This window comes from Prorops nasuta, unplaced genomic scaffold (genome assembly GCF_024137725.1).
Source record: "Prorops nasuta isolate Cenicafe-Biocafe unplaced genomic scaffold, Cenicafe_Pnas_1.2 PNAS00001, whole genome shotgun sequence".
Taxonomy (NCBI): Eukaryota; Metazoa; Arthropoda; class Insecta; order Hymenoptera; family Bethylidae; genus Prorops; species Prorops nasuta.
Genome location: NW_027116798.1, coordinates 16,575,486 through 16,593,868, shown reverse-complemented (window position 1 = coordinate 16,593,868; position 18,383 = coordinate 16,575,486). Strand labels below are relative to the sequence as shown.

Below are 18,383 nucleotides of genomic sequence, written 5' to 3'. Positions count from 1 at the left end.
AACTGCTGCGGTTGCTGCTGCTACGCGGCTGTCGAGCAAGTTTGGGGTGCGATGGGTCCTTATCAAGGACCCATCTAAGTAATGGCGCGACACTAAACTTGCCAGCGAGAGAGCTCCTGCGGGCGCTGGCCACCTAGTGGCCAAGCGCGCAAGTAGTGTCGCTGTCGCGGCCGCTACCCGCCAGGGCCAGAAGACGCGCAAGCGCGCCGCGGAGAGATAGAGATAGATAGAGCGGCTAGACGCTGTCGGTCTAGCCGTCTACTGTGAGTGCAAGAGAGATGGGAGATATAACTGAAAAATGCGGAATCTACTTCTCAACATTTTCTGCTCCTCCCAATCTCGAACACAATTATAATATAAAAAAATATTAAAACCAAATATTAATCTACGCTCCCCTAATCAGAATAGAAAGAAATTATTATTATCACCAAAAAAATTATTCAAATCTCATTTTTTATAAAAACAACATTAAATTTTATAATATAATATGTAATATATTTTTTGGTACTTAGTGAGATTTTTTTTCAGATTGAATTACAATAACGTGTTTATTGTGTCATTGTGCAGGCTTGAGCTGCTATATTTAATAGAAGAAGTCAGAATGATACCAGTTTACCATACAAAGAGCCATAATGAAAAGTTAATGTTGAGAGTTAAACCTAAGGAAAAGGTGGAGAAATTAAAAAATTTAGAAGCCAATTTTTAATAGTGAAAAGCTTGCAGGTGATTCTTGGCATAATAAACTCTTTGAAATATATAAGTCAATTAAATAATAGATATAATGATAGGATCATCTAGAAATGAGACCATGATAAGAAGTCATCATTTTAATATGTTCCATGCAATAGAATATACAGTGAATAATTTTGCGAAACTGAAAGCAGTATATCCACAAAAGAGAGGCTTCCATGGCATTAATTTGTATATTTTCTAGTTTATATTAATGAAAAGAAAATACAAATGGCACTATATAGTTTGCTTGAAAAAGAACCATGATTCATAGTGGATATTGGGAGTAACAGTTAAGAAAATGTAAAAAAAGAGATCAGTTTCTAAGCAAATTCTTGAAAGTGAAAGGCTTGTAGGTGAGTTCAGGCATAAAATTTTAGAAATATAAATCATATAGATGTGTAAAGATGATAATAATTCATGATTTCAATCATTTACATGTGATGGGGCATACAATGAATAAATTTAGGAAACTGAAATATGTATATCTAAGAAGAGATGAGGCTTCCATTTCATTAATTGGTGTATTTCCAAGGTTATATTAATGAATATAAAATATAAATGGCATTAGTATACTGGAGAAAGTGCCATATTTCAAAGTTGATGTTGAAAGTAACAGTTAATAAAATGATGGATAATTTTAAATTAATTTATAAGAAAATCCTTGAGACTGAAGTGCTTGGTAGGTGATTTTGGGTATACAATTTTGGAATTAGAAATCACATAGTTGATGAAAATAATAACAAACTCATGTAGATCTGTAAATATGACAAGAATTTATAATTGCAATATTTTACATGTGATGTGGCATACGGTGAATAAAATTAGGAATCTGAAAGTTCAGTGTTGCCAGAAAGTAGACCGTCGGTGTGCAGATTTCCCCCTACACTTACAACCACAGATGCAGGCTCGTTTGCGTGAACCATCCCCACTTCTACCGCTGCTCGATGGTCACGAACACAAGTAGAAACGTCCGTACATGTGTCGACTGGCTTCGCTCGCTCTCGGCTATCCTCGAATTAAACAGAGAGCGGAGATACTCTCTCGGGCCTCTCTGCCTTTCTCGCTGTTAGCGTCTAGCAGAAGATTCGCGGCAAAATCTTTCCGCTTCGCTTTATCGAAAATCTACCAATATTCGATTTTATTTACATTTGCAGCCAAATGCTTTAATACATTATTTTCAGCATATTTATTTATAAGCATTGACTTATTTAAATCAATAATAAATTAAGAAAATGCGTATTTGATATATAATAATTATTTTAACTACAATTTCATCGTTATATTTCGCTTATTTCCGTAAAAGCTGCATTTCATTAATTTATTATTAATTTTAGTAAGTCAATGGTCATTAAAAAAAAATTTAATCTTAAAAAAAAAAGTACTCGGCAGGAATCGAACCCGGACCCACGAATCGCCACGCGGTTACCTTACCGCCTAGACCACGAGGCTTCTTCGGTGCACCGTAAATAAAAAGTCTTCTTAAAGACTTGAAATTTTCTTTTGAAGCGTATAAATAAAGGAGCAACCGACAGCTTTATTCATTATTATTCTGTCATAATGGTACAAAAATTAAAGAATAATTATATATTGAATAGTTTTCAAAAGATTTTCCAATAGCCAAGAACGGAAACTACGAGCGTTGATTATTTATCTTTGTTCTTGGCTATTGGAAAAGCTTTTGAAAACTATTCAATATATAATTATTCTTTAATTTTTGTACCATTAGGACAGAATAATAATGAATAAAGCTGTCGGTTGCTCGTTTATTTATACGCTTCAAAAGATAATTTCAAGTCTTTAATCCTTAAATGCATGATGATATATTTATACATCAGTGTATTTGTCCTTACATAATTTCTAATCGGTAACTCAAACACAGTATTTTTTGCTTTTATTAGGTGCTAAAAATATTTATCTTAGTTTCTGAACGCAAGCTGTCACAATATGGCAGTTAACTTTTTCAATTGTCATAATTTGACAGCTTGGCGCAGCATTTTCGAATACGCACTTTGGCGGTCAAATTAAAATTTTATTTTCATACATACTAAATAGTATTATTACGCGATAAAAGTGATTGACGAGAGGATAGAGGTAAGCAGAACACGTTGCATTATTTTTTTTTTAAATACAGTAACAGTTTTTGTAAATATTAGCTGTATAATTGTGATGTAGAAATACATCAGTATGCAAAATCGGTTAAAAAAAAGTTTTACTGTAGGTATAATATATTTTTTTATTTTTGACTTATTTGTATACAGATACATACTATATTCATATGAATTTTATGATTATTTATCCTGAATGTCCCGTAAATTGGCAGACAAAGACATAGAACAACTTCTGGCAGCTTTAGAAGATGGAAATATTTCTGAGGATGGCTTGGAAGATGAAAGTGAAGATGAAGAAACCTTTTTCGCTAATGCAAGAGAAATAATTCAAGAGTTGGAAGACGAGGATGCAGAGGACCATGAAGATCCTACCTATAGTGATCCACCACTAGTTCAAGATTTGCCTGGCCCATCAAGTCAAACTATTATTTCATTACCCATGCAAAAAGGTATTTAACAAAATGTAGAGTTTGATAAAAGGAAACTCATTTGGAAAAAAGACAGTTTGTTGTTTGACGAATCGAAAATAATTCACCAACCAAACACAACAGACCCTGCTATAACTGAACTTAATACACCATATAAATGTTTTTTGCACTACTTCATACCAGAGTTTCTTCAAAAAATTGTTGATGAAACTAACTTATATGCAGTACAGAAAAACCCTTCAGTATCTTTCACTACTACTGTTGGGGAGTTTAAAAAATTCATAGGTATTCTTTTATTTATGTCAGTGGAGCAATTCCATAGTGTACGCTCATACTGGCATTCCAAGTTTGGGTACGATCCTGTAAAGAGCGCGATGCCTGTAAATCGGTTTGAGATGATTCGGAGCTACTTACATTTCAACGATAATAATAAACATCTTCCGCGAGACCATTCCGCTCACGATCGTCTCCATAAGATTCGGCCTGTGATAGAACAGCTAAATACGACATTTTCATCAGTTGCAATAGACCAACGACTTTCAATAGATGAGCAGATGTGTTCCACTAAAATTGCACATTTCCTGAAGCAATATTTACCAAATAAGCCTCACAAATGGGGCTATAAGCTTTTTGTTCTCTGTAATCTTATGGGATATGCTTACAGATTTGAGGTCTATTCTGGACAAGAAGAAAAAAAAAGACAAACCAGCCGATGAACCTGATCTAGGAATAACAAATAACGTCGTTATACGTTTGGCGAGAGCTATACCAATGATGAACAATCATATTGTATTCTTCGATAATTTTTACATATCCCTGCCTTTGGTAAATTATTTGAATAAACAGGGTATACAATGTGTCGGAACTATTCAGCAAAAACAGGCTACCGAATTGTCGACTCCCTGATAAAAAGGAACTTATGAAAACTTCTGTTCTGAGAGGCACATATGAGGAACGCGTTTCCCATTCAGATGGAGTAGGCTTTTCGGCCACTGCGTGGAAAGATAATAAAGTCGTCACTCTTTTATCGACTTACGTCGGCGCCGAGCCTGTTGGAAAAGTATCAAGATACGACAAGAAAGCTAAACGAAAAATTGACATCCCTTGTCCCAAAATTGTGCAAGAATACAACATGCATATGGGAGGAGTCGACCTAATGGACAGCTTTTTAGGACGCTATCGAATTCGAATAAAGAGCCGAAAATGGTATTTACGCTTGTTTTATCATCTACTGGACCTCACTACAATCAACTCATGGGTGCTTATGAAAAAAAATTTAATTGCTAAAGGTGTCACAAAAAAGCAGCTGCCTAATCTTGGGGAGTTTCGTAATTGTTTAGCTGACACACTGTGTAATATAGGTATGTCTGGAGGTAGTAAAAGAGGGCGCCCATGTACTTCCTCTCTAGAACGCGAGCTTCAAATAAAAAGGCAAAAAGGTCCGCAACATCCACTCCCGTCAAAAGATGTGCGCGTAGATGGATTCGAACATTGGCCCGTATTTGCCAATCGATTACGGTGCAAGATGCCCAATTATAAGGGCACCACACAATGGTCGTGTACCAAATGTAATATACCGCTGTGTCTAAATCAGAGAAACAACTGTTTCAAAGATTTTCATTCACTGCAGTAAGCCTAATTCGACGACAATCGTCCAATAGCACAGTACTTAGGCTACATTATTAATATTAACTGTAATGCATACTGATGTAGATCTACATCAGTAAGTTTTTTTTATAAAAATATGCTTTTTGGAAAATAAATAGATTTTCTTTATTTTTCCCTTTATCTATGCTTAATTATCTAACTGTGTCAATTTATGGTATTAAAAAAGGAAAAATCATACATTTAAGGGTTAAGAAGACTTTTTGTTTACGGTGCACCGAAGAAGCTTCGTGGTCTAGGCGGTAAGGTAACCGCGTGGCGATTCGTGGGTCCGGGTTCGATTCCTGCCGAGTACTTTTTTTTTAAGATTAAATTTTTGTTTAAGATTAAATTTTTTTTTAAATGACCATTGACTTACTAAAATCAATAATAAATTAATGAAATGCAGCTTTTACGGAAATAAGCGAAATATAACGATGAAATTGTAGTTAAAATAACTATTATATATCAAATACGCATTTCCTTAATTTATTATTGATTTAAATAAGTCAATGCTTATAAATAAATATGCTGAAAATCATGTATAAAGGCATTTGGCTGCAAATGTAAATAACATCGAATATTGGTAGATTTTCGGTAAAGCGAAGCGGAAAGTTTTGCCTCGAATTTTCTGATAGACGCTAACAGCGAGAAAGACAGAGAGGTCCGAGAGAGTATCTCCGCTCTTTGTTTAATTCGATGATAGCCGAGAGCGAGCGAAGCCAGTCGACACATGTACGGACGTTTCTACTTGTGTTCGTGACAATCGAGCAGCGGTAGAAGTGGGGATGGTTCACGCAAACGAGCCTGCATCTGTGGTTGTAAGTGGAGGGGGAAATTCGGCAGATCAACGGTCTACTTTCTGGCAACACTGACTGAATGCTGTATATTTTATAAAGATGAGAGGCATCCATCGTTTGAATTGATGTATTTTCTAATTTATATTAATAAAAGGAAAATATAAATGGCACTAGTGCGCTGGAGAAAATCCCATAATTCAATGTTAATGTGTAGGGAAACAGCTAAGAAACTGATGGATAAATATGAGTTAATTTATAAGAAAATCCTTGAGATTGAAGTGCTTGCAAGATATTATGGGCATACAACTTTGGAATTAGAAATCACATAGTTGATGAAAATTATAATAAAATCATGTATATGTGTAAATATGAAAGGAATTCATGATTTCAATATTTCACATGTAATACAGCATACAGTGTGTAACTTCAGGAAACTGAAAGCAGTACACTTAAAAAACATAGGCTTCCATTTCATTAACTGGTATATATTTTACAGTTTATATTAATGAAAAGAATATATAAATGTCACTAGTTTAGCAGGGAAAGAGCCATAATGCAAAGGTGATAGTGAGAGTAACAACTAAGAAAAAGATTGATTTAAAGGTAAATTTAGAAACAAATTTTTGAATGCTAAAGGCTTTAAGGTGATTTTGGGTATAAGATGTTGAAAATATAATTTAAACAGTCATTGAATCCTATGTTAAATGCCTCTGAAAGTGTAATTATGATAAGAACTCATCATTGTAATATTTTGTATTTTATTTAATAGATTAATAAATAAATATCTCGAATTGGAGCTTTACATTATGGAGCGATGAGAACATTGGAAAATATTTTGTTAGATTGAATTAGTTAAAATAATTTTTAGTTTTAATTCCTATATTCTTACAAAACGTTCTAAGATCTCATAAAAAACAAGCTTCGCTTGTAAAAAAAGGACGGCAAGTACCTAAGTCGTATCTAGCATGATTAAAATATAGTAATATAAAATATTTTAGTTAAAGAAAATAGTGAAATCCAAATGTTACGGAAGTATAAATTTTTACCATGGCGAAAATTGAAATTTGAAAGAAAGTAAATAGTAATACAAAAATTACTTGCCGGCCCGTTGTATGCAATCGTATTAAATAACCACATTTTTAACTTTCGAGAAGCAACGCTTATATAGCAAGATAACGATTTACACATGGATATTACGGGCCCGGCATGTAATTTTTTGTATTGCTATTTACTTTTTTCCAAATTTCAATTTTCGCTATGGTAAAAATTTATACTGGCCTAACATTAGGATTTCACTATTTTTTTTAATTAAATTATTTTATATTACTGTATTAATCATGTTGGAGACGACTTATGTACTTGCCGTCCTTTTTTTACATGCGAAGCTTGTTTTTTATGGGATCAACCATTTGCACCAGCGTGAAACTGAGCTTCATGGCTATTACGCGGAATGAGGTAAAGAGGAATGCTCCGCTCGCTAGAGGGCGAGATGAATGGAGACGCGAGGGGAATGCAAATTTTGTATTAAAACATTTTTTGCAGCCAAAGTATTGGTCGGATCGAGAATATCTTTGTTTTATCCCATAGTCCGTCGAAAGAGGAGCATGCTTAATTTTTATTAGATTTTTTCCTTAAAAAATAAGCCGTAGTACGAAAATTCGTTTCCTAAAACTTACATTACCCTCGCGTATCCATCCGTCTCGTCCAGTACCGCACGGAGCATTCCCCTTACCTCATACTGCGCAATAGCCTAGAAGCTCAGCTTCACACTGCCCGTACACGCTTGTAAGTGGGGAAAGCGGGGCGGGACAAAAGCAACGTTGCTCTAATTTTGATAGTACCCGCTCATTTTTGATGAGAAAAATATGGAAAGAATATGAGAGGTTCCCAGATAACCATACTTTCAGGTAAAATAAAGATGATCTCGATCGGATGAATAGTTTTGCTGTAAAAAATGTTTTAATCGAAAAGAGCGTTGATTGCAAAAGGACAGGCGTAATACGGAATGCGTTGTACTCTTTCTGTCTTCAGTTGAGGATTGAAAACTCGCGAAAGTATAATGTTATAGGTTAATATCTATTGTGACGCAACTGTCTTTCCTGGGGAATAGAGTAGAAGGGGAGGGAGGAGTGATCCCTCGTCGATCGCGTTCGCGTCCCAATAGACGACTTCCTACAAGACCCAGGCGTCTTCCATATAATATTAATAATACCCCGAATATTTATTTATACAGAGGGGGTTCTAACCCTCGTACGCGAATTTAGGGGATGAGGTGCTAATAATGGTACTCCTTCAATTCCGGTTAAACTATCTTTATTATCCTCGTTGTAATCAGTATGATAAAATATTTGCTTACACGGTGTAGCTAGGCTAACCCGAAGTCCTGAATGTGGGCGCGGCCTAAGTCGTGCGAACGCGGCTGAAGCCCCGATGACGTAGTACCTAGCTTCGCACTCGAGCCACTAGTCGGCGTTCGCGATACACTTCACCGAGTCGCGCGGTACTCTGCGCGCCACCGGTGGATCCTTGAGCTAACTATTACGCGACGCTACGTGGATGAGTTCCTATTCCCGCGCGTGCGCATTACTCGACGTTTATTCGTACTTACTCCGTTCTCGCGTACTCAACCACACAACGACCCGGATTGTTTTGGTTTGGAGTCTAAGGTCGCGACTTCTCACGGAAATTGTACTAAGTCCGCGGCCTTGAACCGACTCAAGAGAACGATCCTGTCAACGGTCAAACTCACAACGAATCTATTTAATCGCGAACACTTTTGCTAATTCGTGCCTCTACACAATAAGATTTTCGTTATAAGTCCGACGGAATGACCACTTCGCTAGGTTGCCCGCTTACCCGTGTTACGTACTGGGGAGTCGTGGCCGCCTATCGGTCGAGTTTCGGCTGACTTGACACTACAGTCTGGGTCAGTAGAAACGCCGATTGAGCTTTGCGACTCACAGTACAATGAACTAAAATATTACACTTCGAGCGGCAAGAATGTAATGAATTGGCAAGATTCAGGTTAAATAATAGTATGTATAAACATACGTTGGAACAGCAGATTTTACACAAAACTATGTATTTTCAAGTATTACAATTGTACTTACAGTAAACGCTAATTATGCTGCAACAGCATTCGCAGGCTTATTAACTATACGTCACAACTATTAGAGAGACTAGACTCTCTTATGGTTGTGGGTTACTCGCACTAATTTTCTATGATCAGTTCGTTGCAGTTGTTGTTATCTTTCAGAACGGTACGTGTTAGGCACGACTGAAAGATGCACACTCGCGATGATTACTACACGACTTGGTTCGGATTGAATATTACTAGACTTAACTACCAGTACACGGCGATTGGGAAAGAGGTTTATTAGAATAAAGTGGAGTACTCTGCTCCCGTGGAACGAACATTAGAGTTACGACCTTGGAACGCGGATGATGCGGCAGCGGCTAAGCTTGCACCGAATAAGACTCAACTCGAGGGTCGCGGAACTCGCATATATGTAGGAGGCTTAATAGCTCATGTATCGTCAGTAGCGCCATGATCTTTCGACACATGGCAACCAAAAGGTCTCCACATCCACGGCCGACGCCCAAGGTTTGACGCATTTCCGGAAAAGAAGTCCGGGCGTCAGCAATGTGCAATACTACCGCTATTGCACATGGACGCGTGCGATCTACTTTGATTCGGCAAGGTGGCTGACCCCTACGTTACACTCGAGACAGGTGAACAGGGCCAGCGGTTCCCTATAAGACCGATCGGTGCTACGAGCCCTAAAGCCCTAGCACACCTCAGGACGTCACAGGACTTTTACACGAAACGAATAATCACCCTAACTTCAGCTTACAATTGGCTGGCTGTCTTGTTCTCTCTCTCTCTCTCTCTCTCGTCTGCCGCCCTTTTATGGTGGCCCGAAGAGCTAGGGTGTCCCGTCGTCCGATATGGATTCGTTGCTCCCTGGCAGTCGCTTCACTTGTTCTATCTCCTTCCGTGGCGGCTGTCAGTGGGGTCGCACTTAATTTCAGCGGCGGGGCACTTTTGACTCCAGGTACTGTGTGTCTCTATCGACATCCAAACTACGTGTGTAGGGGCAGCTCGCGGGAGTAGGTAAGGCCTTGCGCCTGTCACGCCGCTGCCCCGCTACACCCATCGCCTGATATTAGGGAGCCGACATGTTATCGATACTAGATCAATAACTCATCGGTTGATAACTGCCTAGTTCGCACGCGACCCGCCTATCTAGCGCTTGAGATTAGCAATGCGCTAAATGGCAGCTATTGTAACGCTGCGGGAACGCAATGTTACACTATACAACAGCATCTATACTTTGATTTTTATCATTATATCTTCTTATATCGTTGAATGTATTTGAGATTTTTTGCCTGATAAATAGGAAGCAGAAATCACTACATTTAACATTTTCCAAACGTCGCTCTGTTAGATTCATACATTTTTTGCATCTATATTATTAGTCATAGCGTCGTTGTTGTGGTTTTAGCTGAATGTGTAATTAATGAGGCATCGCTCTCCTTGTGTAGGATCAGTTTCAGCATTCGCAAATAATGTATGTAATAATAATTCTAGGAAGCCGTAATTTGTTTTGAATGCTTTTCTTTACAAAATTGTGAATTTACAGTGCCCTCTTTTGGGTAAAAATTATAATTGTAAGTGTTCTGTTTTCCGACATTACGTGTCTTTGGACAGAAACTACAGCGTTATTTGTGAACCGATTTTCGATTTTGCGGGCATTTTGGAATCAGCAAATTAACGCCTTTGGGATAAAACAGGTAAATCTTTAAATTATTGCTTAATTAAATTTTAATATTTATTAATTAATCTCCATATCTTTTTTTAGCTATTTTTCAAAATTTCTTTGTTTTCTCCCAAAGCTGCTATTTTACCGAATACAAGACTACCCCAAATTTGAAAATCGGTCCCTAAATAACGCTGTTTTTTGAAAACTAAGATTTGAGGTGGAACCGTTCTCTAATGTCGGTATAGACTTTACTTTTAAACATTTAATTTCAGATTATGCGTTTAATTCCAGATTTTAGTCCTTGTGAATGTTGAGTTAATTTAGCATTTTGAGTGGAATTGAAAGACCTGGCGCCCAACCTTTAGTTAAGCTTAGTAGTTTATGAGGCATTAGCTTTTGAGTGAAATTAGCCTATTTGAGTTAGGTTTGCCAGACCAAAGTTTGTCTAAATTATTTTTTGCTATCTTGAAAACAATATTTTGTAAAATTTATTTCCATTCTTTGATATTACGAATTACGTTAGGAATTTAAGTTTTTGATAGTTTATATATAGTTCCGTTTTGTTAACATAAATAAAAGTCCTTTAGTATTAACTCATTTAGTTCCGGAGTTGTAGAGAATTTGAAAGATTTTCAAATTTGCAATTTCCAGATTTACAGTTTGCAAATGCTTCCTTTTGAATTCCTCAGCCAAGGATTTGAATATCGAATTCGTAGCCAGGTTGGGGAATGCAACATTACAAGACTTATTAAATGGAGAGGGAAGGTTAGTATTCTGAAGAGCCATGAAGAAATCTAGGGACCAAGGTAGCCATGAGTGAGATGTCATGGAAAAGAGGAAACCTCCCCGCACACCTGTACCCCTTCGTCAAACGCTACAGATTTTGTAGGGTGTAAGGGGTGCAACAGAAGATATACCCCCGGATCCTTTCCGCATACCATCAACCTAAACCTTTTAGGTTACAGACCCTGATAAAATCATTTCAAATATTAAAAATTCATAATGACGTAAATAAGGAGTTATAAATGAAATTGTGTCTTAATCTAAACTTTTTATGAAACCTCTCTAATATTTTATTACGTAACAAACATAAATTGGCGCTAAATGAGTACTGTTACCAACAATATGTATCGTTAGAAACAATGAAAAACTGCCGTGTTCACATTAAAGCACTTAAATATCACGAAAATGATCAACTATTGGTTTCAACGGCAAAAATTACATGAGAAAAAGAACAGTAAAATTTGGCAACCTAAATTTGGTAACGACTTGTGGGAACGTTAAAAATATAAATCGTCTTTTTTGCCCAAAAATGCTCAAATATTTAATAAATTTAATGTAGAACAGAAAGTTTGATAAAGAATTTGGTTTCAACGGAAATAATTACACAAAAAAGGTTCGCCAAAAACACAAGTATCCAAAACTTTAAATTTTTTATAACTGCATTACTAGAAATATAGATTAAATCTATTTCATTTGCAAGCAAAAATAAGATCCCAGAAACATTTTTCATTCAATCACCATTACCTAATAATACAATAACGTGGTAAATGTTAAGTGCGTACATAAGGATTAAGGTAATATAAATAAATATTTGGTAACCTACCTTTGACTATGTTCCACCATGGTAAAGTGATATACGTTACAAAGGCATTCATAGGTATAGACTGGGCTCTTTTTGTTTCCTTCCAAAAATGAAATGTCTGACTAAATCCTCGCATTGTCCAGAGCGGATTGTATGCACCATCATTTAGCTCTAAATTAAAATTAAACAAATTAATTTCGATAAAACTTTGGAGGCTGTACGAATTTTACTAATTAATTGTGAAGTCTGATTTATCCTACAAAAAGCAAACTCCGCCTGTAAAAAAACGGCAAGTACATGAATCATGTAGCGTATATAACAAAATAAAATAAAATGTTCCAATTAAAAAAATGAATGAAATCCAAATGTTAGGCAAGTACACTGTAGGAAATTGAATCGCTGCCTTCGTGCTGTAGAATGATATTAGAGTTTAGCAGAAAATGTAAAGATTAAAGTTAGCCTAAAGGTAACCGAATCAATTTCCCGCAGCGTACATATTTTTATAGTGATAAAAGTTAAGATTTCGGAAAAAACAGTAACAAAAAAAGCTACTTGCCGAGCCCGTAATGTTCATACATAAGTCGCTATCTTATAATACAAGCGTTGCTTTTCATAATTTCCAAACGTAGCTATTTAATACCATTGCAAACAACAGGCCTGGCAAGTACCTTTTTTTGTTATTGTTTTTTCGAAATCTTAATTTTTAACACTGTATAAATATGTACGCTGCGGGAAACTGATACGGTTACCGTTAGACGAACTTTACTCTTTACATTCTTTGCTAAACTCTTATACCATCCTATAGCACGAAAACGACGATACACACACACACACACACTATCTCCTACAGTAGCCATACTTGCCTGACATTTGGATTTCACCCATTTTTTTAATTAGAACATTTTATTTTATTTTGTTATATACGCTACACGATTTATGTACATGACGTTTTTTTTACAGTCGGAGCTTGTTTTTTTATGAGATCTCATATTGTTTTGTAAAAATATAGGACGTAAATAAAATGTTACTGTTTTAACTGATCCAGAATATAAGGGAACTTTCGGAACTTCCTAACATTCTAAAGAGTAATACTTATTTAATCTAAGCATTAATTTAATAATGTGGCCTCTCAATATGCATTTACAAATATGTTTAGTATTATTCTGTGTATTAAAAAAATAATTAATTTTCGAAAGCCTCATTTGGAAAACTTTAAGTATCACTATTATATTTAAAAATGTTATATAATTTTTGATTAGGTAAATTTATTATCAACACATAAGGTTTGTAATTATGTATGACCAAGTGTAAAAAATAGAATAGACATTATTATCTGTAACAAGAAAATTTACACAATCTTTAATGGACCTTCATATACTATCTTAAGATTATTTAATAAACCTTGACGATAGAAGGAGTTGCAAAGCCCGGAAGTTATATATGATTGATGCAAATTTAGTCAATTTGTCATATTTTTACAGGGTCTGTTTATAAATTAAATTTATATTTTAGCAGTTGTTGTGGGAAAGGTATAGCATTTCATTATAGTTTTAGCTGTACTACATAGGAAAATGACTGATTAAATCTCCTGGAAACCATTAGATGATGGAAAATCATTTTCAAATTTTGCATATTCATGATATTTTTAGATTTCTTATTGTGCGATAAGAGAAGGGAAGGATCTTTTCAATTCTCTCAAATTTTGGAGATTTATTGATCTTTACATACACTGTTTGATAAGCAGTTTATAAACATTTCGAAAGGAAAAAGAGGCTGCAAAACTCTGTATTTACATAATATTCCTGGAAAGTTAGTCCATTTTTTATATTTCGGAGGAGATGCTCTTACGTATGAAGTTTGCAATCTACCAGTTTTTGTGCACAAATTAGAGTGTTTCAATGTAGATTTAAATTCATTACACTTTGATATACAGATTTTAATAACTGCAAAATGGATAAAAACCAAAAAAAATAAAAATGTGCAATGTGTGTTTTATCTATAGAGATTTATTGTCCAATATCTAGCAGATTATTTTAGGTACTAAATATACTATTTAACATGCCTTTTGACAACGGTTAAACTCATTATACACTATTCGCTAAGATTTTTTTAATTTTTAACTGAAAGATGCTTTTACAGTTATCTCATACAGCACATATAATAAAAAACACATTGTCATTATATTTTAGACAACTTGATGGTTATATTTTCTTAAGACGATGTACGGTACATGACTTTTACAAATATCTTATCAATTTTGAAACCATTAATTTCGTTTTAGTACCAGATAATAACTATTTCTACAACTTATATTTATAAATTTAAATATCATACTAGCTATACTATTTAATTTCATCAGCTAATGTAATTACTGAAATTATTCTACTTATTAACTGTTGTAAGTTAAACCTAGAGTTAACATTGCTTATTAACCCATTAACGCCCAAGCGTCCCGATTTTGGTGCACACTTTCAACGCGATTATTTTATGTGTTTTCAACATTGAAACAATTTTATTTTACATATTCTTACGTATAAATTTATGCTCTTTAATTATCCGGGGTCAAAATTTTGATGACATATCAAGGGGAAAAAATATGGCCGTTTAAATAATGAAAAACGAGAAAAATTTCGACACAAATGTTTTTTTACTATGTTACCCCAAAGTAATCGTGTTGCAATTATGGTCAGTGTTGATCGGAATAATTGAAGTATAAATCAAACTTTTTTTTGAAAGTTTTGAATCACTCCTTTTTACAATATGGCGGCCAGAATATAAATGCTCTACAAAAACCTAAACTAATTTTGTCTCGCGGAAACTATTTAGATTAGTACAAATTATCTAAGAACAAAAATACCTTAGAATCAATTAGAGAATACACACAAATTTTTTGAAAATTTTTAGAGAACATCTTTAATTTTTCCTAATATTAGAAAAATTGAAATTTCTCAAATTTGTTTTTCTAGTCTGCAAAAATTTGGGGGTATTCTTTGATCGATTCTAAGGTATTTTTGTTCTTAAATAATTTTTATTAAACTCAATAGTTTCCGAGAAAAAAATTACTTAATATTAGTTCTAATGGAATCCTATCACTACGTCACTTTTAGGTAGTATTTTTTGTAAGTTTTGCTACTTGTGCGCTATCATATACTTATCTAAAGAATAATTTACAATATTTGATATTTGAACTCTGTTCTAATACTTGTTAGTCTCGCATAAGAGTATGAATAATTGTAGTTTAGTTGATGGTAATGTTTCTTGCTATTTGCGTTCAAATGATATATTTTATAATCAAAGGATAAGAGGCATTGACTGTATATACTGATTCTATATTTTTTCGTGAATCGATTAGAATTATTCCACATTTATATTTCTGTCAGCCATTTATTATAATAATTATTAGGATGTCGCAAAATCGTAAAAGACGTTCTGTTTCCTCCACTGTAATGTACGAAATAGATATATCAAATGCCACTTGGGATGCAATAATTACTGTTCCAAATCCTGATAATTCTGGCTCTAATGCAGTATATTCTGATGCTGATTCAGATGATAATATTGGTAATATGAATTATAACGAAGCTTAGGTAAAACTTATACAGAAGATGAAAGTTAATTGGAAGGGAATCATGTTTTTAATTGGATTGAAAGGGAAAAAAGTATCTTGACAATACCAAGGACGAAATTTTATTGAAGGAATCTACAAAAAAGAAAATCCAAGAAAGTAACCCTGTAGAGCGTTTTACATCATTTTTTTCCATAGAAATGAAGCAATATATTATCGACGCATCTAGAGAAATCAATTTTAGTTTAAGCTTACAAGATTTGAATACATTTATGGTAATAATCATATCTTCATCATTTAAGGTAGTAATCTAGTAAATCGACCGATTTTGCAAGGTATTCTTCGGGAATTTTTTTGACTACCTAAATGAAGTGCAAAAACTCTGAAAATTTTATATGTTATTAATACTATATTGAATTATACAAAAATATATATTTTTTTTAATTTTTACGATATTTTATTTAAATTATATGGGTTCAAAGTAGGTGAAAAAAATAATGTACTGCTGGCGCGTGAGGTATCTCCAGTTTGGGTAATCGAAAATAAAAAAATGCAATGGATTATTGTTCAGTAGGATTGTCATTCTGGCTGGAACTAGACAAAATTAATTTGGTTGAAAAATAACAAAATGGCGTACTTACAAAAAAAGGTACAATTTTTTTAGTGTAAATTGGGCTGTAACTTGAAAAATAATGGATGAAAAAAAATGAATCTAGCTCAGGCCAGAATTACAGATGTGTAGAACAACCTGTAAAAATTGCAGCCCGATCGGTTCAATAGAAAATCTGTTATGCCCGGGCCGACCGAGAAAACGTGGTTTCGAGAAAAACGCGTTCAAAGTTTGGCTAACAGAACTTTTATCCTCACACCAATCGTCGATCCTCGGTGCGTGCAATAAGCTTTAGGTCTCTTCATATGTGTCAAACGCGGGTACATCTGGTTATATTCTTTCGTATATCAAAAGGTATACGAAACTTCAAGGAAATATAAAGGTAATGAGTCATAATAGTGAGTAATAACCGTTAGCAGCCTTCGCGCAACTTACAGCGTTCAATTATGCGGCGCTCTCGAATATATATTATATCTTGTGACCCTGCACTGCGCTGGTCGTCGTGCATGGGCACAAAAATATATATTATCTATAAAGCACATCTAAAGATCATATTAATTCTGTATAGCATGGGGGTTTCGTCAAGGCCATAATATTTATAAACAGGCCTTATAGTGGAGCTTGGCGAATAAACCAATATGATTGACATATTGAAAATATAGTCGCGAACAGTCTTCGACCATAAGACCTATGTTATAAGTTCCAACCGGGGAATAGTCGCGTACCGTATATACCATAAATTCGAAATTTCGGATTTATACGGATTTTTGAAGTAATTGGTGCGATCCAACCAGAACGGATCCCAGCCAATGAGAATCATAGAAGACCTGGAATTGGGGATAGATCCCGCTACTTCGACCTTGACGGAAACTGATTTATCGTTCGACACTCGTACTTTAGTCCTGGAACCGTTCGGACGTGAGCTTTTGATACTCATCGCCTTCCTGCTCGCCATCGTCGCTTGCGTGCTCGCCTGCCTGCTCGTCTTCGACGCCTTCATTGTCGCTTGCTCGCCTTCGCCATCGTCGTAACCTGCTCGCAGTTGTTCGTCGTCACCGGCTCGACTTCGTCGCCGCTCCCCTGCTCGCCCTAGTCGCCTTTCTGCTCGCCTTCGTAGTCGTCTTTGTCTTCGTCGTCGCCTGCCTGCTCGCTCGCCTTCGCCGCCTGCCTGCTCGCCTGCCGCTCGTCGTCGTCGTCACCTGCTCATCCTCGTCTGCCTGCTCTTCTGCAGCCAATTTTGGCTTGAAAGGTTAGCGTGAATTGCGTCTTGGCGATACTACGAATCGACTATTTCGCGAGGAAAAGGATAAAGACTGTAGCATAACTCAGAAGTGCGGGCAAGATCTGAGAGTAGTCAAACATCGAGAATAATAGTGCAGAATCTTATACTGAACTCGATATACGGAAGTAAGATCATGAGCTATTTGTTAGAGTTCGTTAATGTGTATATATTTGGTTACGCAAAATATGACGATTTTGTAGATATCTTTTAACTTTACATTTTAAGCTACCGTCTACCGTATCGGAAAATTATACTTTCCAGCCTATTGTAGCTATGCGTTTTGGTCGGCAGTTCGTGTCCTTCGAATAAGCGATTTTGGGTCGAAGATAACGTAGTTTTGCGTTTAGTGGCGATTAATTATCGTAGATCGTGGGGCCCGAGGGTGAATTCTCCCCCAAAAGGAGCTACTTCGTTCGTCCCCGATCTTTCGGTTTTTATAGTGTTCCGCAAGAGATAGAGTCCCGAAAATATTCTCCCCGAAAGGAGCTATTTCGTTCGACTCATCCCTCGGAAGTACAGTTTTCGTTGCAGTTTTTCGCATAAGGTTCGCAGGAGAGACACCTGCCTTGAGAAGGGCCTTGATTAATGTTCGGAAAGTATAGTTGGTTATTTTGTCCCAATGAAACTTAGGAGAATACGCACGGCTCCGATAAAGTCTCCGAAACACATGTAGATTAAACACAGATCTCGAATACATAGTCTTGAAGCGTATGTAAGGAATATAGTTAATACGGGAAAATATATGATAAATCTGTCTTGACGTATTTACAGCATTCGAATCATTTACCCGATTCGCCAAACATCCTTTGCGATCCGAAAAGAATCCACGCACTCTCCGTTTCCGCATCCTAAACTTCATAAAACTG

At 35.6% G+C, this 18,383-nt stretch overlaps 1 protein-coding gene across 1 annotated transcript in view; it reads right to left on the bottom strand.

The window, feature by feature from the left end:
- LOC136774074 (uncharacterized protein KIAA0930 homolog) overlaps nucleotides 1-18,383 on the bottom strand; it is a 449,327-nt gene that overhangs the window by 51,053 nt on the left and 379,891 nt on the right. Inside the window, exon 7 of the mRNA XM_066728154.1 lies at nucleotides 12,082-12,231. Within this exon, the coding sequence (XP_066584251.1) occupies nucleotides 12,082-12,231 (150 nt within the window). The remainder of the gene's footprint in view (nucleotides 1-12,081; nucleotides 12,232-18,383) is intronic.